Below are 25348 nucleotides of genomic sequence, written 5' to 3' on the forward strand. Positions count from 1 at the left end.
TACATTTTTCAGCTATATATTTAAATCATTAAGTTGTGATTAACTGCAGCGTTTCTTCTAAAAGGCACCTAATTGTGGCCTGAAAGTGTTATGAAGAGTCCGCTACTTCCTCTGATTTAATGGTTAGTCATTGTCTGTTCTGAGAGTGATTATTTATTAAAGTTGACCCAAAGAATGATAAAAGAGGTTTTAAGGGAAGTCCTGTGTTATGCATTTGAAATAATACTTGGAATGATAAGGAAATCCTAGAAGACGAGAAAAGTGCTGACGGTGTGTCAGTACTTGGTAGAAGAGAGTGGTTCAATCCAGACAATAATAGATTGTTTAGCTGGCTGTCGCTACATGGGTAAAATAAGGGGATCCTAATGGAAAATTCCATTAATAAATAATTATATGACAGAATAAACTTGTTCAGATAATGAGTTTTCTTGATTACAGTTACTGCTTCAGTATAATAGATTTAAGATTTTGTAAAGGGAGTACTTTAAGATAAGTCTCATTCAAGCTTCAAGACTGTTTAGTATCAGTAAAATAGCTATGTCATGAGGCACTTAATGTTTTTCTGAAAAAGTTGTACGTAACAGTTTTTAGGAGTGGTAGTCTCCTGTAAATACTACTTAGGATGGATAATAATGTTAAGTTGTTACTAATAACATCTGTTTTAAACCTGAGATGCATAGAATGATAATAAAAAATCTATTTGGCGTTATCCAGTTATTTGGCAAGCTAGGTCTACAGTCTAAAAAACTGAATTAAAAAGGCAGATCAGGTTTTCAGAACTGAAACAAGGAAATCAGGAAAAATGTGGGACTTCCTGAGAAGCTGCTGTGTTTGTCCTATGGAGTTTGGCTTGCATAATGCTGTCAATTGGGATTTAAAAAATGGAAGGGGACAGAGAAAACGGAAAAAATTACTTTGCGTTAGAATCAAAATTTCATAGAAAGAGACTCTGCTAAGCTTGTTTAGTTTACCAGAAGAAAGAGATAGGACTTGACTGTAGCATCTAATCGAGTAAGGGAAAAATAGAGAGACAAAACTTAACGTACAAAGGCATAGTAATAACTAGCGACTGAAGCCAGAGTAATTCAAACTGGAATAAAGTACGAAAGACAGTGGCTAGCCTTTCAGACTATCACAGCAAGTGATGGACTCTTTAGCTCTTAATAACTTGAATCTGGGAGTGGACGCCTCTCTGGAAGAGCTGCTGTGGTTAAGCACAAGTTACTGGTCTCAGAGGTTGGTAGCTGAAGGAAATAAAAGGCCTCTGTTTATCAGGAAGTAATTCTGATTGATTTTGTGGGCCTGTCTGGCCTGAAACTGTGAACCTTCCAAGCAAAAGTCATTAATTTATGGTGATGCTTTTTTGTCAGACTAAGTTCCATCTCCAGTCTGTTTCTTCCTACTCATCTGCTGCTGTTATCTGCACCTCTGGGTTCAGCGGTACTTGACTGAAGTCTGCTCTGTCACACGTGCTGCACCTACAAAATTTAAGACAGTTCTCCGTAGCAAGGATTCATTGAAACTGGTAGGAAATGCAATGCTTTCCACAAAATAGACAAAGAATTTGGCAAGTTTGGTTTAGAATGATTGGTGAATTTTCTTTAGCCCTTGTGTTGGAGTGGCTGCTACTAGGAGACAGTCTTTAGACTTGAGGCTGAACCAAATCATGCAACACATCTGTTCAACCTCATTTAAGTGTGACAGGTGGAATTTAATTTTTCCAAGGACTGTGTTTGGGTAACTTTGCTCAATAGCATGGCAAATAGAAGCTATCAATATGTATGGCAAAAGTCTGGAGTAGAATTAGAAATGCCTCGCTGTGTACGAGGGTCTGGGCTACAGACCCAGATTCACTGCATTTCCAGCCACTTTGTCTGCCTTCTTTTCAGGAGTCTTCAGTTATTGGCAGACAGCCCATCTGAAAGTCACACTATTACTTAAGAGTAAAGAGGGAGAGAAAAAAAGTGATTTTAAAGTACTAGACACATATGCATATGTCTAGGGTTTTTTAGCAGCTTTTGATGGTACCCTAAGCAGAAATCATTTCCCTAGAGTTTTCCACTCTCTCTCTTTGTCTCTTCTTCTGTGGCTGTCCTGCAAATTACTTTGGTGTCTCTCCTAAGAGAAGGCTCTTTTAATAGTCTTCGAGTTTTTCTGTGTTCAGAGGCCTTTTTCTATCCCAGCTGACCCATGGGATTGCTTGAGAGAAGATGGCATTAAAAAAAGATAAAAAATTCTGGCTTTGCCCTATAACTGCTTAATATGTACAGAGATGAGGCTACTGAGAGTCAGTCTTCTCCACCACATCTTTCAAGCCAGAATCCTGTTAAAACCAACAGTTTGGTACAATCATCTTAAAATCTTATCCAAAACAGTTTTATAAACTATGACAGGGCAATTTCAGGTATATTATGAAGCAATATTGTGCCAAATCCTGGTGACTTATCCTTGCGATGCACACTGAGAGGACAATGTGATTCTGTAATTAAAGAGCATTTCACACAACTGTTTGCCAAATAATTATGTTGCTTCAACATTTCTTTTGTTCCTCATCAGCTGAGATGTTGCACTAATGGAACAACACAGTACAAATCTTGCACCGAATATGGCATTATTACTTGTTACATGGGCATTTTGTGAGGCTTCAATGGCAGGGCGTTAGTTCTTCATAAATGTTAATTCCTTGAATTTTACCTAGCATCTGCTGTTTGTGGAGGATTCTTAATGGCCTTTTAGAGGAAGGTGGTGGTGAAATTAACTGAAATTAATGTCCTACTCATCAATGTACACGCATCTTGGGTACTGAGATTGGGAAAGCTGTGGAAGGTTCTTCGAAGTTCTTGTTTAAACAGGAATCCCATGGTCCATAGTTTTGACCACTGAATGAAATAATTCAGGCTGAATGCGCGGAAAACGGGAGCTACAAACAGAGTTATCTGAGAATTTGTTGTTTTTCAGGAGTTGAATAGTATTTCGTAAGAACACTTGCAAATTCCTCCTGTGAACAGAGTTTTCCGGCAGTGTTCTTCTGCCTGCACTGCAGGATCACTTTTTGTGTCCCCAGAGTTGCTTGCATGATTCGTTAGATAACTATCCGTCTGCATCAACAGAAGTAGGGTTCTCCATACACTTAATTATTGATACTCTGCATATTTAAGAGAGTATTGTATTATGTGTTGTTGTGGTTTAACCCCTGTAGGCAGCCAAGCCCCCCCCAAAGCTGCTCACACACTCTTCCCACAGTGGGATGGGTGAGAGAATCAGAAGGGTAAAAGTGAGAAAATGCATGAGTTTAGATAAAGACAGCTTAATAGGAAAAGCAAAAGCCACACATAGAAGCAAAGCAAAATAAGGAATTGCAGGTATTTAGCCATCTTCAGGAAAGCAGAGCTCCATCACACATAACGGTGACTTGGGAAGAGAAATGCCATGGTTCTGAATGTCTCCCCTTCCTCCTTCTTCCCGCATTTTTAATTGCTGAGCATGACACCATATGGTATGGAAGATCCCTGTGGTCAGTTGGGGTCAGCTGTCCCAGCTGTGTCCCCTCCCAGCTCCTTGTGCCCCCCCCAGCCCACTCGCTGGTGGGGCTGGGTGAGGAGCAGAAGAGGCCTCGGTGCTGTGTGAGCATAACACCCCTGTGTTATCCACGCTTTTTTCAGCCCAAATCCAAAACACAGCCCCATACAAGCTGCTGTGAAGAAAACTCTCTCTATCCTAGACAAAACCAGTGAGTGTATTCAAAGCTGTTGCTACTGCGGAATTGTTGATGATCTTTTTGAAGCTGGTTTTTGGTTGATAAGACCATCATGTTGTAAACCTCCCAGAGGCTGTGTTGAGGTTGTGCTGCCTCTTTGTATTCTTTTGACATGTTTATTTGATCATGTTTACATGCATATGTTTATGAAGGTCATTTCCAGCATTTCAAGAAAGTTAAACTGAAATAATTAAAGCTTCATCACGTGGAATTGTGTTGACTCTGCCTTGTGTAAACAACTGAGTAGCTGACACGGTCGGGACGCTAATGCATATAGCTCGTAGTCCTCTGCTTTTTGAGCTTGCGGGGTAAATAACACTGGAAGGTAGCTGCTGTGCAAATAAATCAACCCTTAGTGTCAGCTGCAGTCGTGTACTTTATCAGCAAGTACCACCACCATTTGGTAGAATGCGAAGATGTACTGAGATTCAGGGACTTTGGGATCCTCGCCAGTTTCTTTGTATTCTAGTGGTTAAAGATCCTGCTCTTCTAGCATTTATTACTCCCCTCCTGTGCATCTTCCCTCTGGCTTTTTGCAGCTGTATGGAGCATGCTGTAGGCAAATAGGTAAATTTTCTGGAAATTCTGATAAGTCTTAATAAGTCTATATTAAATGTGCACAAAAAGCAAATTTTACTTGAGCAGATCTGGGCAGGCTCTAAGGGTAATGGCAAGAGGCACACACTGCTAAGCTGATCCTCTGGCTAAATTTCTGATCTCTGCAACATGGAGATGCTGTAGCTGCTCATTAACATCAGCAGAAGTGATCAGAAGAACCTTCTCCTTATACAGGAGCTAGACATTTTAGCCGAACTTTTTCAAAACTGTTTAGTCCAAAGCAGGCTGGAAATAATGGGCATTCAGAGCTGAAGTCTGGCAAACCTATAAGCAGTTGAAAATAGGCTCTTGTAAGTGAAGGAAAGTGAAGTACAACCTTAATTGAAGCAGTTGTTACTGATGTCATCTGTAGTGCCTTAAAAGTAGGAATAGATAAAATCTAATTAGACAGAAAATACTACTAAGATTAAAGTATGTATTTTTTGCTTTGTTGAGCCAATACAGATAAGGGGCTCGAGCCAAACTGTCACACAGCCATCTCTTTGAAGAAAAACTGGGTCTGACTCAGTCATCAGCCACATTGCACAAATCTAACCCATACTTGTCTCTAGCTTGCTTGGGATGTCAGTTTACAGAGAGCAGGACCCTAATTCAACTGTATTCTAATAAAGCCGTGCAGTGCAAGAAGCATTCTGATGACTCCTGTTCAGATTATGTCCAGATAAACTCGATGGATTTGTCCTATTTGAAAATACTTGTGTTGCACTTGCAGTGGGTTAGCACTACAATTATAGCCTTTATTTGGAACGTTTGTAGCATTGACTTAATGTCAGGTATTGCTAATGTAGAGCAAAATCATATACAACTTTTTTTTTGCCACATTTCTAGCTGCATTTATACAATGAAGAAGAACTGAAGTCTCTAGAAATCTGTGTATGTGTGCATTTGTTTCGGAGTCAGAATATATGTTACGGTGTCTAGTTTGATTAGAAGACTAGCACTGTTATACAGTCACAATCTCGGTGGCCCAAACTTCCAGTACCACTTTACAAACAAGAACATGAAATATGTGTGTATATTCCCCCTAGTGTGCAACAGTCTGTAGCGTTTGGTTGGGTTTTGTTTTGGTTTATTTTTTTTTTTTTAATTTAATGACCATTTGTTTGTGAGCCATCACTTCTGTAGTTGCATTAATAGGGCTATGATGAAAATGCAGTCATCTTGTCTCATGTGAAACCATGAAACCAGAATATTTCTGCTGTCAACTTATTTTAAGTGTTGCTGGGCATTGAGTTGAAGAGGCACAGAATATGCATAAGATGTTTTGTGATAGAATACTTAAGTTTGCATGGGAAAGCAAGATACATACAAATAAATATACATTCTCTTGGCAATAGACTTACTGTAAATATTTCTTCAGGTGAAAAGTAACTTTTTTAGGAAGTATGCTAGCTGTAGCTAGTGCAAAAAACAATCACAGAAAAAGAATCATCTAAGTAATTGTACAGAGTAACACTTTTAGAATAATCTGTAATTATTAAGAGAAACTTGATAATGGTATTAGTGAATTATATGGAGTGGTCAGTGCATGTAGTTGAAGATCACTGGGGCTTGAAACTGATGCCTAGAATAAACTGCAATTCCTGCATTTGTCTATAAGCAACCATTCAGAGAGCTTTATAATTTTCCCACTGTTCATTTCTGCACCATCAGACTATAGTTGATTCGACATCTGCCAGTCAAAGAAAGGAAATCCAACCCTCTCATTTAATTTCTTCTATTTGTCATTTAAACAAATATCAGTGAGGGATTCAACAAACTGCTGTGTTCGCACAAACAATGCATAAAATACTGTGTGCTTGTTTCATCCTCATTCTAATATCAAGTCCTCCCTCCAGTGGCTGCTGTAACAGTTTTTTACTTTGTCGAAAAGAACTGGATATTCTCTCTCTCAAAGCTAAATTCAGATTTATTTGTTTGTTTATTTACTGTGGTGCTTCTAGCTTGGCAAGTGAAGCTGTTAATTATCTACTTTTAACTCAGTGGCAGGGTCTTCATCTGCTAAAGGAAGAAGAAGGGTATCCATTGTAGAGGCAAGAACGCCAGGGATTCTTGGTCACTGCATTGATTTATCTGATTACGAGTTGGGGGTTAGTTTATCGAGGTAAATCTGTTCAGATAAATTTTATATTTCTTCCCTTGGGTAATAACAAGTCTTTGAGCACCTGTATGTATTTTGTAACTGCATTGACTTACCTATACCCAATGATGCATTTTCAAATGTTGTGTAGGGAGGACTACACAATTTGTATGACTAGAACAATTTTCATCCGGGCTATCACAAAACACTATCACTGTCATTTTCTAGCACTTCTGATGACTTTAACTGGAATGGGTTAGCTTATTTTCTGAATGATTTACTAAAATGTATGTGATTTTGTGCTGCGGATGTACAAACTGATGATGGACAAGATTCTGTATTTGTTGAACTTTTGTCACTGGACTATTTGGAAGTATCTGACAAAAGTCTTTAATACCATCTACATGTGTGAACGGAAATTTGAGTAATTTTAATATTTCCATTGACTGTGTTACATGCCAGAAAATCACGGATTCACGGAATCACGGAATCTTCAGAGTCGGAAGGGACCTCTAGAGATCATCTAGTCCAACGCCCCTGCTAGAGCAGGATTACCTAAAGCACGTCCCTCAGGGCTGCATCCAGGTGGGTCTTGAAAATCTCCAGAGTAGGGGACTCCACAACCTCCCTGGGCAGCCAAAGTCTCTCTGAGTTTTTTTGTTGATTACTTTTCTTATGAGTGCTAACATGATTAAAGTGTTATCCAAAAGACGCGCATTTTAACTGAATCATGTTGACTTATGTCACATTTTAAAAAGTGTACAATCTAAGCAGAGCTTTCCTAGTGGAGCTGTGTCTTTAAAAGACTTTTGGCTGTGTACTGTAATTTCCCATCAGCTTAATCTGAACAATCTTCTCCAAAGGAAGGTGTCAAAGTTTCCCTTAAGTTCAGTTTATAGAATGTATTATTGGATTTCCTTGAACACCAAACTGAAACAAACAAACAAACAACACCCCCCAAGTTCTCTCCTTAGTTAATAATAACTATCACTCCCTTAAGTTGGTATGTTTTTCCGTAATCTACAAGAAAGTTTCATGTAATAGGTTTTCTCTAAAGACAATAGAAAAATAGTCTTTATTAAGCTTTATTGATTTTTAGTTTTTTCTGCTGCCCATACACTGAACTGCTGTTACTTAAAATAAACCATTTTGGGGTTCTTTCTTACAGGTGTAAGTAATAGGGAGCCAGTAGTGGTTGGTGAATCCTATTACTCTTTGTTTCAAATTTACAAATTGCTACAGAGATACAGTTCATGCAAACTCATCGAAGATAAATTATGTTGGGGAGAAGAATGAAACAAATTGGCAATGAATGACAGATAAAACAAAGAGCCAAAAAAGATGAAGGGAAGAAGAATTCAATGCACAAAAGTCTTTTTCCTGAGAAGGAAGAAGTAGTGATTGTGATGTGGTAGTTTGCTCCCATGGTGTCAGATTGAGGATGAAAGGGATTGCAGAGTTGAATGTCTGTTTTGCCTTCTGCGCAATAGGAGAAATTTAGAAATATGTTTTTCGTGTAAATTCTCACCTTGAATGTATTGAAGTTTTTTCCTTAGCTGGACATTTATACATTTCAATGCCGATAATGTATCGCAGAAATCACAGTGGTTTAAAGCTGTGTGCTCTGTGTAGTTTTGCTAAAACAAAACAGTATAATACAGTGAGAACAATAAAGTGGAGTTAATTGATGAAGAAAATCCTTAAAAATTGTGGAAGCTCTGCTGGTTATGTTTTGGTTTTTCTTTTATCTGCTCCTTTGGCCTTATAAGTGTGGTGCCACCACACATGTAGACACCAAATGAGACATGTAGACCACATGTAGACACCACACGTAGACACAAATGAGACACCAAAAGGTGTCTCATTTACTGATGTTAAATTAGAATCTCAAAAAAGAAATATCGATTAGATAGTTGTCCTTTCAGGATGAGGGAGACGTTAGTGTTCATTCTTGTGAACTCGAATCTTTGACCAAACTTGATACTGCAATGTGTGTCACTTTGGTGTAAACTGTCCTAGTCCAGGATAGTGTGATGAGAGTTTAGAGTGTCTGGTATAAGTTTTGAAGGAGAGGAAAAAGTTAATTTTACCTTAGATATCAGAGGGGTTTATAATACTCAGGGAAGTTTTGCTTTTAGAACAAGTTCTAGATTTTCATGATGTAAGCAGTAGCAAATGAGATCTATGGAAGAAAAAGTCAGTAAATTTGTTCATTTCCTACTGTTGTTGATTTTCAGATTGTCCTTCGAAGATTAATGTACATTTATCTCAGTATTTTACGTCTGTTGACAGTTGGGGTAGAGATGGCTCAGCTCCCACAAGGAGGCCCCGATGAAAAAGAGAAGACTACTGCATTAAAGGGTATGAGTCTTTTTGCCTTCTTTTTACATATATTGACATTTCTGAAACAATTACTAAGGAAAGGAAAATTGTTTGATATAACTATGGGTTAGAGTCTGGGAATTGTGATACTGGAAGAGACTATTAGTCCATCTATGCTAATGCTTTTTGTCTAATGGTGTGTCCATTATCAGTATTTTTGTAAGAGGATATAAAAAAATAATGATCCGTGGTAAGGAGTAACAGAATAAGATATCCATTAATTTTTTTAATTTTCATAATTATCCTTTGAGAAAGTTGACTGGTGCTTTTGTGTTCTTAGTTTCTGGGAGTTATCATTTAATTTTTATGCCACTTACGTTTTATAATTATGCATCCATATTACAGCTTTTAAAAATCTCTTTGACTAGAATGTTAGCAGGGAAAACATTTTGAGGACGTTGATTACCATGTTGATTTTATAAAGTTTTCTTTGTAATGTATATTTTAAAAAAATAAATGGACCTAAGTGACTTAGCAGAGTAATTTTCTTGAGGACAAAATAAATGAAAGAAATGACATCTTATAAATAGTGTTTTTCAATTTTGGAAGTACAAGCAGTTGGTTAGACCTACAAGTAAGCTAACCAAACATTGTATCTAAAGTGCTTGCATCACACATTTACTCTCTAAATTGTCTTTCTAAAGAGAAAAAACAATACTCTTTGCAACTCCAGTGTAAAAATTGAAATACTACCAAAGTGTTATTAGGAATATATGTTTTGCTTTGCTGTGATGGTAGATGATGTTTCTTCAGTTACAACTGTGTTTTTGTGAAACGTTTGGTGAAAACCTATGTGGTGCTTTTTTCAAACCCTGTACTAACTCTATCAAATTAGTATATTTTGAGGAAATTATACTTCACGTTTGGAAAAGTAAAATTCTCATTTTATACTTGGCACTAATTTGATCTTCATTAAGGATTAGTGTCTGAAAAATATTCCACATAATGAAAAATTTTAGTGAGGATCTTGTTTTCTTCATGTAATCTAGTGAACAACTGTTGAGCTGTAGAAGGTATCCTGCCGATCACTCAGTTTTGGGCTGTGTTGAACTAGTCTTGAATTCATAGAACCATAGAATTGTCAGGGTTGGAAGGGACCTTCAAGATCATCTAGTTCCAACCCCCCTGCCCTGGGCAGGGACGCCTCCCACTAGATCAGGTTGCGCAGAGCCCCATCCAGCCTGGCCTTAAAAACTTCCAGGGATGGGGCTTCCACCACCTCTCTGGGCAACCTGTGCCAGTGTCTCACCACCCTCATGGTGAAGAACTTCTTCCTAACGTCCAGTCTGAATCGACCCATCTCTAGTTTTAATCCATTCCCTCTAGTCCTACCATTACCCGACATCCTAAAAAGTCCCTCACCAGTTTTCTTGTAGGCCCCCTTAAGATACTGGTAGGCCACTATAAGGTGTCCTCAGAGCCTTCTTTTCTCCAGACTGAACAACCCCAGCTCTCTCAGTCTGTCCTCATAGGAGAGGTGCTCCAGCCCTCTGATCATCCTCGTGGCCCTTCTCTGGACACGTTCCAGCACGTCCATATCTCCCTTGTAGTAGGGGCTCCAGAACTGGACGCAGTACTCGACAGGTGGGGTCTCACGAGAGTGGACTAGAGGGGCAGAATCACCTCCCTCGACCTGCTGGCCACGCTTCTCCTGATGCAGCCCAGGATACGATTGGCTTTGTGGGCTGCCAGTGCACACTGATGGCTCATGTTGAACCTCTCGTCCACCAGCCCCCCCAAGTCCTTTTCTTCAGAGCTGCTCTCAAGCCAGTCACTGCCCAGCCTATATCGGTGCTTGGGATTGCAAGGAGGACCTTGCACTTGGTGACGGGAATGATTTGATCACCTTTGAAAGAACCCCTTGTACTAGCCAGCTGATCGACAAGGACGTGCTGGAGCTCGCGCACCGCGAGCTACAGAAGATTTGAAGAAGGGAGTGTTTTGAAAAGAAACTTTTAGCGGACTAAGACTGTTTACCGTCACAAGATAAGCTCAGCAACAGGATGTGTAAGAGCCAGATAGCCTTGCAACGTATAACCAATTAGGAGCTCAGCTTTAGCAATATGTATGAAGCTATTATCTGTGTAACCAATGAGCCTTTTACACGCTGACTTGTGTTGAATAACTTAAGGTATAAAAAACAACTATTGAACAATAAAGTTAGATCTAGCTTGCACCCGACTAGGTCTCCGTCTCTCAATCGCGGCACTTGGTCTTGCTGAACTTCATGAGGTTGGCATGGGCCCACCTCTCCAGCCTGTCAAGGTCCCTCTGGATGGCATCCCTTCCCTCCAGCGTGTCAGCCGCCCCACACAGCTTGGTGTCGTCGGCAAACGTGCTGAGGGTGCACTCTATGCCACTCTCCATGTTGCTGACCAAGATGTTAAACAAGACCGGTCCCAGTACTGATCCTTGAGGGACTCCACTTGTCACTGGCCTCCACTTGGACATGGACCCATTGACAGCCACTCTTTGGGTGTGGCCGTCAAGTCAGTTCCACTGAATTGTCAGTCCATCAATCCCATATTTTATCAGTTGGGAGACCAGGATGTCATGCGGGACAGTGTCAAAGGCTTTGCTCAGCTCCAGGTAAATGACGTCAGTTGCTCTCCCCTTGTCTATTGATGTTGTGACCGTCTCATAGAAGGCCACCAGGTTTGTTAGGCACAATTTGCCCTTGGTGAAGCCGTGTTGATTGTACCCAATCACCTCTTCGTTATTCTTCTGCCTCAGCAGTGCCTCCAGGAGGATCTGCTCCATAATCTTACCAGGCACGGAAGTGACACTGACTGGCCTATAGTTCCCCGGTTCCTCCTTTTTTCCCTTTTTGAAGATGGGGATTATGTTTCCCCTTTTCCAGGCAGTGGGGACTTCACCAGACTGCCATGACTTTTGGAATATAATAGAGAGCGGTTTAGCAACCTCATCCACCAGTTCCTTCAGTACCTGTGGGTGTATCCCATCAGGTCCCATGGACTTGTGCACTTTCGGGTTCGTCAAATGGTCATGAACCTGATCTTCACTTACGATGGACAATTCTGTCCAACCCCTGCCATTGTCTTCTGTGACTCCGGGAGTGTGGCTGGAGCCCTTGCCAGTGAAGACTGAGGAAAAGAAGTCGTTGAGAACCTCGGCCTTCTCCATATCACTTCTCACCAGCTCCCCCGTTTCCTTTCTGAGGGGGCCCACACCCTCCCTAGCCTTCTTCTTACCATTAATGTACCTACAGAAATTTTTGTTGTTTCCCTTGATCTCCTTGGCAAGATTTAATTCTAACTGAGCTTTAGCTTTTCTCACCAGGTCTCTTGCTGTTCGGACAGCTTCCTTATATGCCCCACATTCTAGCTGTCCTTTCTTCCACTCCTTATAAAGTTTGTTTTTGTGTGACAGTGTGTCCAGGAGCTCCCTGTTCATTCGGGCAGGTCTCCTAGCATTCTTTCCTGCCTTCCTCTTTGTCGGTATAGTTTGCTACTGAACATGGAGAAGGTGATGCTTGAATATTGAGCAGCTGTCCTGGGCCCCCCTTCCCTCTAGAGCTTTGTCCCACGGCACTTTGGCCAGCAGATCCCTGAAGCGACCAAAGTCTGCATGCCTAAAGTCCAGGGTTGTAAGCTTGGAATATATCCTTCTAGTTGCCCTGAGGGTCTCAAATTCTGTCGCTTTATGGGCACTGCAGCCAAGGTTATCCCTGAGCCTCATATTGGTCACCAGCCCTTCTCTGTTGGTGAGAACAAGGTCCAGCATAGCACCGTTTCTTGTTGGTTCCACTACCATTTGGAGGAGGAAGTTGTCATCTGTCCATTCCAGGAACATCCTGGATTGCTGGTGCCTTGCTGTGTTGTCCCTCCAGCAGATGTCAGGGTGGTTGAAATCCCCCACGAGGACCAGGGCCTGTGAAGGCGAAGCCACTTCTATCTGCCTATGGAGGGCCTCATCTATTTGGCTCTGCTGGTCACGTGGCCTGTAGCAGACCCCTACTGTAACATCACCTTGAGTTGATGTTGAACTGAGTTGGAGAGTCCAAGATCTTAGGCGAGAATGGTGGGTCAGATCTTGAAAGAATCTCAAAGTGGCCGTGTCGGTGATTATAGCGCAGACCAATTGCAGTCTTCCTGACTGACGCTAGTGGAAGCTGTAAATCATGACAAGCTGTACATACTGCAGATAAGCTTAATATAGTTCATATGGTATTGCCCTTGCTCCTTAGAAGATGGATATTTTATCATATAGTAACTGACACTTCTGTGTAAACACATTTCCAAATGGGTCACAGTAAGAAGACATGAAAACTCCGGTAAAATTGAATTCTAGAGATGTGGTGTGACCGGAGTCTCTTCATCAAGGAAAGATATGCTGAAGACTGCTTTGCTGCCTTCGTGTTGTGAAAGTACAGAGGAAGAAGGGACATGCTTTTTACATCCTGTCGTGAAAAACTTCTTTGACAAACTTTTCTTTCTCCTATCATTTGGTTGAGGACCAAAGCAGCTCAACCAGAACTTTCAAAGGACAATGCACAAGCACAAGCATACGATTGAATGTCATGGGACTTGCTGTCAAACAGATTTGATGTAAAAGCGAGCTACGGTTGAGAAAGCCACATTTAGAAATCTTCTCTTCAACATCTGATGTTGTATAGCTATTTAGATACCACAGAGATGCTCAGATACCATAGCACAGGTTGGAGAGATGTTGAGTTTCAGCAGCCATACAAGATGGCCTTTGGTCCTCCAGCTTCGCCCAGTGAAATCACTTAGAGAAGGAGGAGCTGCAGACAGTCGTATGGACGCTGGAGTGAATGTCATGTGAACCTGAACGGTTATAAAAGAGCAGGCCAAGGAACTCTCAAGAATGTTGAAGCTAATTTTCAGTACATTTTAAACACTGTAGAAATGTCAAAGGATTAATGCACCCATACTACGCTTAGGTAACATGGGTAACCTATGGGCTTGTCACTGGTGACAAGACTAAGACAAAAATAGTGATACAAAACCTATTCAAATAATGATTTTAAGTAATTAAAGGATGAAAGTGTAGTTAATGTCAAACAAAGAAAGTTTAAAGAAAATGAGTCTTTTCAAACTGTTTTCTTTCCCTACAACTTTGGATGGTAAAGGTAATAAACCAATATACTTAACGCATTTCCTTGGTAACACAAGGTATCTTGATTAATGAAACAATAATAGTGAAAAGTCAGCGTAGCACTCCTAAACTGAATGTTTTTGTGGTCTTCAAATTCATCTATGAGGAAACAGGCAAATATATTTCAGTGGAATCCTGCTGAATCATTTCTTGATGATTTTCTTATTAATCATCTGAAATTACATTAAAATGATGGCATTGGGTTGCGTGCATGATGAGCGATAAGTATTATCTGGGTATTATCTTGCTTAGTAGTTAAATGTAACCAAAAGATGTCCCTATATGCTTGCGTCTGGTTAAATATAAATCCTTAAAGCTAGGGCGAAGAATGCAGACTGTACTTATTTTAGTGTACTTGCATTAGTGAATGCAAACTGTACTGGGTTGTGCCATCCTTGTCTGGAAACGATATGTATGTCATGGGGTGCTGTTTTCTCTGCCTTGAGAGTTATTAAAGGAGGGTGGTTGCGAGAAGGATTCAGATAACTCAGACTATTTGGGTACCAAAAGGGAGGTTAAGGAGTGTTGTGATCACACAGCTGGTAAACGCCTGTGAGATGTCATCCATTTGATAATCTGGGCTCTTCAAGAAGGCAAACGAGAGTGTATCGATGACCTGGATATTGAAGCTAGATAAGCTCATGTTAAAACCATGGTGCATAACAGAGACGTATTTCTAATACTGAGGGTAATCATTGAAACAAATCCCCATGTCTTCGGTGGCTTATCTGTCCCTGGACGTTTTTTGATCGACTTTATAGAGATAGATAGGTAAATAAATAAATAAGATGTACTGACAAAGAGGCCCAGCTTTTGAATCTGGAATGACATTTCCCATAATGAAGTCCTATGTTTAGTAATACGTAGGATGTCCTTCTGCCCTTAAGATCTGCACATCTTAACAAACACATTTTGTCAGTGATAATAGTGAAATAAAAAAGACATAGCATGCATTATGTAATTTTTCTTTTCCTTTTTTAGATTTATTGTCTAGAATAGACTTGGATGAACTAATGAAAAAAGATGAGCCACCACTTGAATTTCCTGATACTCTGGAAGGATTTGAGTATGTCTTTAATGAAAGTAAGTCATATATGCTTTGTAAAGGCTATACTTAGAATAATGTTGAGAGGTTATCAGAGCTTTAATTATATCTTATAAGTCCCTATTAGAATTTCACACTTTTCAGTTAAGAATAAAATTTCAAGCCTTAGTGTTAACAGACTTGTAAATCTAGCTAAGTAATATTTTTTTTATTTCATAAAATTGTCACAAAAATCCCTCGTTTTCTACAATACTGTAGGTTTGTACTGTGCATACTTTATGTCTTCCTCTTTTCTCTGACAGAAGTGTTTGATACAAAAATTCTGAATAATTTCTGTAGCGTTAGCATTAAAAAGCAAAATCAAAGAGTGGTCACTCATTTTAGAAATGTTTTACTTATTCATTAATTTTTATGGGTACAAAGGAAGTTATTTAGATAATAATTTATCCCAGCTATTTCTTGAATATCAATAGGAAAACACCTGTTTATATTGATGGAAGGATGAGCAACGTGATAGACTGTGTCTTACTCTTCTGGTGTGGGTCTCGGTTTTGCATGACAGCTAAGTGTGTGATAAGTACAAGTACTTCCAGCTAGCTGAATCTGTGTTAAATGAGTTAGTAGTATTTATAATTTCCAGTGCATACATTTTAAAATCCAGCTGAGAAATAAGCCTCTGAGCTAAAGTAATACCAGACTGCAGGAAATGGCTCTTTCAAGATTGTTTGAAACCTGTAGGACAAATGGGGACGTTTACAATTCTGCTTTTTTGCAGTGCCTGTTCTGTGAACAGAGGAACTTTAGTTTCTAAATCTGCCTGTCTTACATCTTCCACTTTTAAAGAAAAAAAAGAGCTTTCCTTTAAATGATAGTCATTTATGCAACACTTAGCTTTTTAATACCCTGATGGCTTTCACAGGAAGGTACTTAGAGACTAAAAGTGTCATGAAAGTGATGCTCTTTCTTTGATGGGAGGGGTTCAGCTCTGTCACTTTTCAGCTCCTTATTTTTAGATCTGCACAGTGTCTACTGTCTTCCTTACTGACTTCAGAGTTAATGGTTCATATGTGGTTGATAAAAAGGGCTGAAATTTGAATTTTGGGGAATGATGTTTTAGAATGATGTTATTGAATATTCCATCGCTAAGCTCACAGCCTGAGTGATTTCCGTAGAATGCAGCAAAGCCTATTACGTGTGCTACTGGCCAGCAAAGCAAAAAGGTCTCCATTTTGCTGTTGTACATTTAATTCAGCTGTTCAGTCATGTACTTTTATGTCATAACCGTGTTTCTTTTTATGATGGAAAGGTAAGGAAGATTTTTATCAGATTTAAAGCAGGTGAGGAAGACAAGGGTTCCAGAAAGCCAAAGAAAAAAACATACCAGATATTTGCGCCACTTTACCTGGGGAGAGAGCAACTTTGTGTGCTATTGAATGGCATACTTCAAGACTAGCTAGCTGAGAGGAAACAGCTGAAGGTAGAGTTATTATGAAAATGTGAGAAGAAGGATATTTGGGCCTGAGACAGGGGTGTGAAGTTGGGGAGAAATATTTCCCTGGTATCTAGTACATGAGGTAAGACAGGTCTGGAAGAAAATTTCAAATAAGCAGATGAGCATAACTATGAGAGATACCAGGTCTTAAATATTGTATTTAAAGGATCAAGAATCAAAATGTAAAGGTCTGAAAAGGTGTGAACTAAGTTAGCAGGTTCTTACTGTTCAAGAGGAAGCATTTTGCTGAGAAACCTTACTGTCGTCATTCCAGCTTTCAAAGAGGATGCTCGTACATATCCCTGTTTTTAATGTTTGTCTAATTTACTGCAGTTTTATGATTGTCTGAGATCATAACTTGTGTTTTGTCTAATAAGCTGAAACATGACTGGTAAGATACCTGTTTTCTGCAGTTTGCCTGCTATTGGTTGCCATTTTATTACTATTGTTGTTTTAACTTAGTCCGTGTCTTCATCTGTGGTTGGGTATGCTACTAAACTTTTGCTATAAATAAGGCCAAATACAGAAAGTTTCATTGGAATCTAAGAATAGCACGTGGTTTTGCTCTGATCAAGCATTCTGCTTTATTCTACTATTATAATCTCAGTAATCCTTGAATCTAAGAGCCTTTTATTGATTGCGCTGTGCCTAGGAGTTAAGATATTTACCTTAACTGTGGGCATGGGTTTTTTTCAGATTAATTTAGAATGTTGTTAATCTTCAAAATAAATGTTTCCTTTCCTTCCAACCTCCTGCCCATTTTCTACTCACATTTCTTCATAAATGCAGTTGGTTTTGAAGTAGGGGATTTGTAGCTACAATTTGATCACCTAATTCACACTGCAGATCAAATATTAACTGCTTATGTTTACATTTCACTGTTAATCCATAGCAGTTGAGACATAAATATTTCTTGCAAAGCAGTTTGGCATTTGATATCTGCATGTAATTTCTCTGTCATCACTTGTGTTTAGCTTTATCTAGCATTCAAGGGGAATGCATTTTGTTGTTATGCTACAATTGTTTTCCTTCAGAAACACTATAACTAAAAATGAGAGGGAATTCATAATAGCCCAATTTTTAGATGTAGGCTTCTTTTAAAATTTTCAGCAATTAAATGTGTCTTAAGAAGTCTATTAAAATGTAATTATTTTGTTTCTTTTACAGAAGGACAGTTAAGACACATAAAAACTGGGGAACCATTTGTTTTTAATTATCGTGAAGATTTGCATAGATGGAACCAAAAGCGCTATGAAGCTCTCGGAGAGGTATATAAGTTGTGTGCATGTATGCATGTGCATATGCATTGGTGTGCTGTGGGTTTTGTTGTGTTTCTCTGTAGAAGTGATACTTTTATATATGTTAATAGAGATTTAGGCAGTCATTTAACACAAGGTATTTCAGGATTTCTTGTGTGATAATGCTCTAACAGTTTTCCATTATTTGCTGTATAGTTTAAGAAGTGATTTAGACTATAATTTGAGTTTAGTATGGGTTCAAAATGGAATATCATCTAGATTACACAAATCAGAGAGTTTTATACAGTGCAGTATTTTCTTTAACTTTCTTCTCCTCAAGGTGAAGCGCTGGGTAAAAAAACTGTGGCATTTTACTTTCTAGATGAAGCTAAATACATTGGCTGGTTTTCTCATGTTACCAGGAGATACCAGGAGCCACTAGATTGATTAAGTAGAGATCTGATGATTAATTGATTAAATATTAATTGGTGTATTAGATATTTGGATGCTAGTGGTACTTCCCAGGCTTTTTGTAGTGATGTTGTGTATGTAGTAGGTGCAGAAGTGACTGACCATGGTTCCTTTTCTATGTGAAAATCACTTTAATTTCAGTGCCGTGCTTATTGTAATGCTTTAGGAGTCAGAGCATTGACTTGAAGAAAGGCATCTGACCTCAGTGTGGATGCAAAGCTGTGTGTGCTGACGTCTTCCTTGCGCTGCCACAACCTGCCCTGCCCGACAGAGAGAACAGCCTGGGCACCCTGACCTCTAGGTAGTCATGCCACTCGCGTCAGAGGGGCTTTTCGAGAAAGGGGATGCACACTTCTGTGCACAAACTGCGGTCTTTTTCTTAGAAACTCTGGAATGTTGCCCATCGGTTTCTATTGGAATCATCATGGCAAGTCATTCAAGGACTGCTTTTGCCTCATGGCTTGTCCACTTTCATTAGCGTTATTGTTTTAGTAAGGATTAAATACCTTTATTCCCCATTTACCCTTTCTGTTACATTAATTCATACTACTTGGAGATACATTTGATTGTGCATGTTTAGATATTTTGTCTTTTAAACTTTCTCGTTGTCATGGTTTAACCCCAGTGGGCAGTTCAGCCCCCCCACAGCCGCTCGCTCACTCCCCGCCGTGGAACGGGGGAGAGAATCAGAAGGGTAAAAGTGAGAAAATTCCTGGGCTGAGATACAGTTTAATAGGTCAAGCAAAAACTGCGCACGCGAGCAAAGCAATAGAAGGAATTAATTCACTGCTTTCCACGATCAGGGGGGTGTTTAGCCATCTCCAGGAAAGCAGGGCTTCTTCATGTGTGATGGTGACTTGGGAAGGCAAACACCTTGTTGGAAGATAACTCTGAACGTTCCCCCTCCATCCTCCTTTCCCCCATTTTCTGTTGTTGAGCTTGGCACCATATAGCATGGAATATCCCTTCGGTCAGTTGGGGTCAGCTGGCCTGGCTGTGTCTGCTACCAACTCCTTGTGTTTTCCCCAGCCTGTACACTTGTGTATTAAAGAGTAAAAAGAAAACTAAAACGTCTGAAATGACAAGCAGTCCTACACTGTTGAAAAGTAAATAGTATAAAGCATCTTGATTGAGTTTCTTGGATGGTAAATAAGTATATACTTAAATTTGTCACCAAATGGTTTCATATAGTTTCTCACGCTGCCAAGAGTGTGTTTGTTAAAGCTGAAGAAACATCTAATTACACGGCCTTTTCTAGGTGTAGCAGGATAGGCTCTGTGAGCTTCTGTAGGCACCGAGCGTGCAGGCTAAAGACGTGAGTGCATGGCAGAAGTCTCTGCCCATCCTGATTAACGGGAATAGCGTTCCATCCGTCCTTAACTGGCGCAGCTGAGCGAGATACGGTCCAAGAATTCCCACCAGTGTTGGTTTGGATACTGTCAGGCAGAGAGAAGGGGAAGTAAGAGGTTCAGTGGAGAGATGTACACCAGGAGAGGAAAGAAAAGAGGGAGATTCACGTGTGTGCTGTGTTAACACCGCAGGGCTGTGCAGGGCTGTATTTTCAGACATACAAGCCTCCGTTTAAATACACGTAATCCATTCCGTTACAAAGAATTTCTGGTATTTGAGAAAAATTGCTCAAATGATCCCAATTCTTAGGTAAACCATAGTGGATTTTCAGTGGTGCAGGTTTTGCTTTTTCATTCCGGTAAAATGAAAAGCCTCTGCAGGCCACATCACTGTGACTTCAGCAGGATAGATAACATGGGTTAGTCTGTCTCCCAGTTGTCTCCCAGCTCTCTTTGTGATGGAGACAGCCTTTCTGCTTGTGAGACTGTGCCGAAAAGCTGCTGCTGATGCTGCCAGGTCTCTGCTGAGCGGTGGTCTGGTGCTCTGTGGCCACCTCAGCCCCTACATGTCATTCCAGGGACAGCCTGGTCTCTGTGCTGGATGTCTTGGAGCTGCTTTGTCCTGCCAGAGCTTGTTAACAGGGATTGAAGAACCTTGCTTTTTATCTCCTCCTCCTCCTTGTTCCTGCAAGAACTGCGGGAGAGGAGGAGGCAACGGAGGCTACTGCTGCTGCTTTTCACGTCCTTTCACCTCAACTGTATGTTTTTCCAAATCAGGGTATGTGATATTGCCCAGTCTGTTGCGTTGTCTAAGTTACTCAATACAGATGTCTTCCAACTGGAAACGGATTGGCATATGTTCCATGGTCTGTGTGTGCAGACCTTTGTGTGTGCCTGTATTGTTCAAATATCCCCATTTTTCAAATAAATCAGTTGGACAAGACACAACTGTAAAGATTAGTATGTCTGCACGTGGGTTCCTGTGCCACCACACCTCGTTGCACGTGTTTGGCAGCATCATCATGTTCCTCATTCTGTGCATCTGAATAGTGGTAGGAGTATGAATCTTTTTTTGTGATTTTTGGTTAGCCAGGAGGTGGTGTGTGTTCATGGAGTGGGTGCTTACACCTGTGATCTGTCCTGTGCATTTTGCCTTAGTTATAGTCATTCTCCATGTTCAGGTTTGAGTCATCTTTGACAGGGCACTTTGTTTATATTGGTAGGTAAAAAAGGCCAGGAAGGTTTGAGGTCAGGAATCTGACAGAGTGAATTGTTTTAGGTTGTTTATTTCTTTTGTGTTTTCAGAGAAAAAAAGAAACTCATGTGTGTTTCAGTCTGTTGTCTGCTAGGTGCTTGATACTACACAGTTCTCCCACAAGCCACAAATTTATAAATGCTCCCTTGTCAGGTTTTGGCACTATGAGTGTTTATGTCATTGTCTGAGAACTCAGGGGACACTGACCAGCAAGACCCTTGGCACTTGCTCACGTAGATAAAACCTTCTTTTGAGCCATAGATTGGTGGGTCACTGATGCAGATGTTGAATAGTACGGAAGCGGTATATTACCCTCTGGTTAGCTACTTTGTACTCTACGGTAAGATGTGTTTAGCAAACTGTGGTAGTTTAAGCAGCAGCTCGTGTAATTCATAAGGTGGTAGTAAAATCTGCCTTTAGGCCTTTATTTTGTAACATCATCCTTTGGCTTTAGGAGTTGTCTGATATGTATTAGTGGTTGAACATTTATGTAGCTGGACATACAGTGAGATGATAAAGTAGCTGGACTTGTGTCATCGCACACAAGTGGTTTATGTATTCGGTGTTTCCATTGTTAGCTCAGTCATTGTCTACTGTTTTTCTAATTTTTAAAGGATATATCCATCATGCCCAAGATGACTTTTTTTTTCTTTTTCACTATACATATATATTGTGGGCAGCTTTCATTTCATTTTACTAGTTTTAAGAAGTGGGTGTACTTCCTGGCCTTATGTTACAGCATCATTCTCTCTTTCTTGGAGCAACAATAAATTTCCATTTGGTAATCCATGATTTTTTGCTGTTAAAAGTTGTGAATACACTATGTGTGATGTTCTGCCATTACTCTGGCTCTATGGAAATTGATTCTTCAGAAATTACAATGGTTCGTCAACGTCTCCACTTCTTACATCTCTTTATTCTTCATTCATTGATCTGTTATTTCAGGCACACAATTTGTTCTGCAGCCTCTTGATATGTGCTCCTAATAGACAATTTAGTGAACTGTTCATAATTTTGTGATTCTGGTTCAGTCATTGCTATTGCAGCATTGAATTTTGTGGAGAGCCTCTCCATTTGCTTTTTAAAAATTAAAATGGCAACAGAAGTGCACAGAACATGGTGTTGCAGCTGCTTCTAACTGCCGATTAATCCATGCGGCAAGTTTGAAGTACGATTGAGAACAATTTTGTGACAACAGTTCAGTGGTTGCAGACGTACCATTCGAGTTCAAGGCTGAATTATTTTAAAAAAATTTCTGGGCAGGAGTTACGGAGGGTTGGATTCTAGGTTAAACTCCAGACTAGATTCATACGATGTATGTCTCCTTGCATTTTAAGTAGATAACTGTGTTTATGGTTTGTACCACACTTTCAATTAATACTATGGCTACGGAAATTGCCAAGAGTCAGCTTCAGCCCCTGCTTCATCATGACATTGAAATGAGCTGGAATTATAAAAAAATGCTACTAAAATCTGTTGCTGAGATTTTACCTTGCATTTTGCCAGTCATATAGGTTGTGTTGATAATGAGATTTAATCTGTAAAAGATTATGTTGACATTCTCCTTCCACAGTCTTAGACTAACAGAGTATCCCTAGCATCAATAGACAGTTACTGTCTGTCCCTCTGCATGTCTCTTACGGCTCTAGTACCGGGCAATTATGATTTGGTGATTGCTTGGACGCCATTTAGTATTTGCAGATGGTGTTCTGAGGGCCATCACTAATGAAGAGACTTTCACCTGTGCTGAGAGTTTGCTTGGCTACCCATGTCTTTAAATAAGTCAAATAGGATTTGCAAATGTGTAGATTATAATGTGGACCACGATGTAAATGCCTCTGCTGCGGTCCTGTTCAAGGACGAGCATATGCTGTCTCTTGTAATTGCAGCCTGTCTGACCTACGAGCAGGTAGCAGAAGTATTGTGGTTATTTTTTACAGTTACCACACTACAGCACAAGAAAATACCTTCTATTTATGTAAAACAGATAAGGAAAGCAAAGAAATAGAATGCCTAAGTCAGAAATTCCTTGCATGTTTCGTGTATGAGTAGGCACAGTTAATTTTACATCATCAGAGAAGTCTTGTCCCACTAAATAAACTGCTTTAAAGTATGCGCACAACGTTAGGTCCAGCTCATCATAAAGTATATTAACTATCAAGGTTAATATTTGTGTGCGGGGAAAGAATAAGTATGTAGAATTATGACAATGACAACCCATAATTAAGATCGCTAAGTAGTAAAATGGGATATTTTTTTTTTCCAGATCTCCTTTAAGTTAAAGAACAGCTTGGTCTCAACATAATTTAAAAAATAAGCGTTCACCTGCTACTAATTTCCTCCTTGGTTGCAAAGAGCATTATTTGTTTGGATGACTGAGAGAAAGAAGCTATTTACATAGCACAAATGAAAGCATAGAGCAGCAGAAGAGGACATGTAAGTTAATGAAGAAGGAAGCATTAAGTAGTCTGCATTTGAAAGGGTAGCTTCTTACATGAATAACCCAAAATCTGATGATAGGCTGCACGTGCACCTGATAGTACTTAAGGTCCAATCTTGCAGCCGAAGCTCATGTGAATAAACTCAATAGGTCTGATCTTGTGAATAAGGGCTGCAGGATCAAGTTCCAAATAAAATTTGCAGATGATTAGTAGAAATCCTTACACTCTAGTTTCAGTTTCTTTGCACAGACTGTTTATCATTAAACGTTCCAGATTTTCTCTGGCTAGTGAGACTTTAATGTAATAAATTACGTGCTGCACACCATGGATTAAGCAAAATTACCTTTGTGTACCTTGACTTACTGTTATGTCTTTGCTGTTAGTTATTTAGTGGTTGGAAAAAAATGTCGTACTGAGAGGGCAAAATAAATAGATAGTGATGTAATATACAGGGGGTTCATGGACATCTGCTTTCACGGGATGCTTGCCTGGCTAGGGCTGTTGAAGAGGTTGTTCTGTTCAACGAGATGAGATGCCAAATTCTTAACAGGTGTCTGTTGAGCATGTGCGAACTGAATTTTTTCAGTGTCTTGTATTACAGTCAAGGAAGAGTAAACTTTCATGGGGATAGTAAAATCCTCACTGAGAACCTAACAGACTCTTCCTAACTTTATGTCCTGTTTGAAAGGTAGAGTGAAAGGATCTAATTGAAATATTTCCCACTCACTTATTTTTGAAAGTGGTTACATCCCCTTTTGAGTTGGAAGCAATTTGATAGTGGTAAATCTGTGCACGTCCTGCCCCATCTACTAATGAATGTTGCAGAGGGTTTTTCCTTTAGCAAAATTTTACAGTGGAGTAAATGTCACAAAAATATTTAGAGTTGTACTATCTGTACAAAAATAGTGCAGAAAAATAGCACTGAGCAGAAGAGGGAGATTGGGCAAGATCTTTAAAATAAATTAAAGTGTGATCTCATTTATTAGACAGAGAAGAATCCACATGGAATAGAGACTTTTGAATGTACCAGTTGGAGGAAGAGCTTAAATCACTTTTTTGGGCACTGAGGTCAATTATAAATGCAGTTTTTTAGGAATCCGTTACAGGTTACAGGTTTTTTTCATACTAACTGGATGATTTTCAACTTGTGATAGTTGAGTGTGAAACAGAAATATGATGCAGAAGGCTTTAAGCAAACTAGATAAAGCGCCTCAGAAAGGGGCAGGGTATTGAATTTCTCTCCAGCAGTAGTTCCTAAGCTGTAAATGATACACTTCTGTCAGGTTCCAGTCCTTTTACTGTGCTCATTTTTGAACCCATGCCTTTGGTAACAGAAAGAAAATGCCAGCAGGGGCAGCACAAAATAATCTAAATCATGTAGGTGTAATGTCTTCAGAATTTTAGAAAGATTTCAGCTTTTAATGATCTGTTTATCTTCAGCATTGCTTTTCGGTGAGTGAGGTAGATGGACAGAGAGCAAGGATTGAAGACTACTTAATAGTACCTAAGGAAATTTAAATTTAAATATGAATCTTTGCTGCCTGCAATATATTCATTTGCATATGCTAAATCCGCTTTCAAAATCTGCTGTTTGTGAAGACTTTTTACTGGAATGATTATGTCAGATGTGCTTCAGTGAACTCTTCTAGTTTGTAGGCAGCAATTGGCAGTAGGTTGGTTCATCACAGTAACATGACAGTACTCGAAAGGTTCAGAGATAGTTTCATAATTATTGTTAGCATGATTCTTGAAAGAAATGATGAGCATCTCATAAACCCAGATGGGAATTTGTTACATTGTTGATAAATGTGTTGATAAATGTGTTTTACATTTTTAAATTGATAAACAGTGAAAAGCAGAGAAGATACAATAAGGCAGATGGTTGTTTATAAAGCACTTGCAAGTTGCTGCAATTCAAAGAATGGTACTAATTGTTAAAAAGAAGACAAAAATTGGAGTAGGGGGAGTGTTTCAATGAGTTAATCATGAGCTTTTTAAAAATAAAACCTTCAGCAGCTTTAGTTCAATTAGAACCATTCTTGCCATCCTGGGTTTATATGCAAAAGTTGAGACTCTCAGTT

At 39.5% G+C, this 25348-nt stretch overlaps 1 protein-coding gene across 8 annotated transcripts in view; it reads left to right on the forward strand.

Moving 5' to 3' along the window:
* The window catches only part of FAM172A (family with sequence similarity 172 member A), a 266356-nt gene that overhangs the window by 12094 nt on the left and 228914 nt on the right, over positions 1-25348 (forward strand). For 4 of the 8 annotated variants that reach the window (XM_054184763.1, XM_054184758.1, XM_054184765.1 and 1 more), the window contains exons 2-5: positions 6918-7040; positions 8693-8816; positions 14958-15059; positions 17681-17781. In XM_054184763.1, the coding sequence (XP_054040738.1) occupies positions 8711-8816; positions 14958-15059; positions 17681-17781 (309 nt within the window). In that variant the 5' untranslated portion in view covers positions 6918-7040; positions 8693-8710. Of the gene's footprint in view, positions 1-6358; positions 6480-6917; positions 7041-8692; positions 8817-14957; positions 15060-17680; positions 17782-25348 lie in introns of all 8 variants that reach the window. The other 4 variants (XM_054184759.1, XM_054184761.1, XM_054184762.1 and 1 more) reach the window with 4 other exon arrangements.

The sequence above is a fragment of the Rissa tridactyla genome, chromosome Z (genome assembly GCF_028500815.1).
Source record: "Rissa tridactyla isolate bRisTri1 chromosome Z, bRisTri1.patW.cur.20221130, whole genome shotgun sequence".
NCBI lineage: Eukaryota > Metazoa > Chordata > Aves > Charadriiformes > Laridae > Rissa > Rissa tridactyla.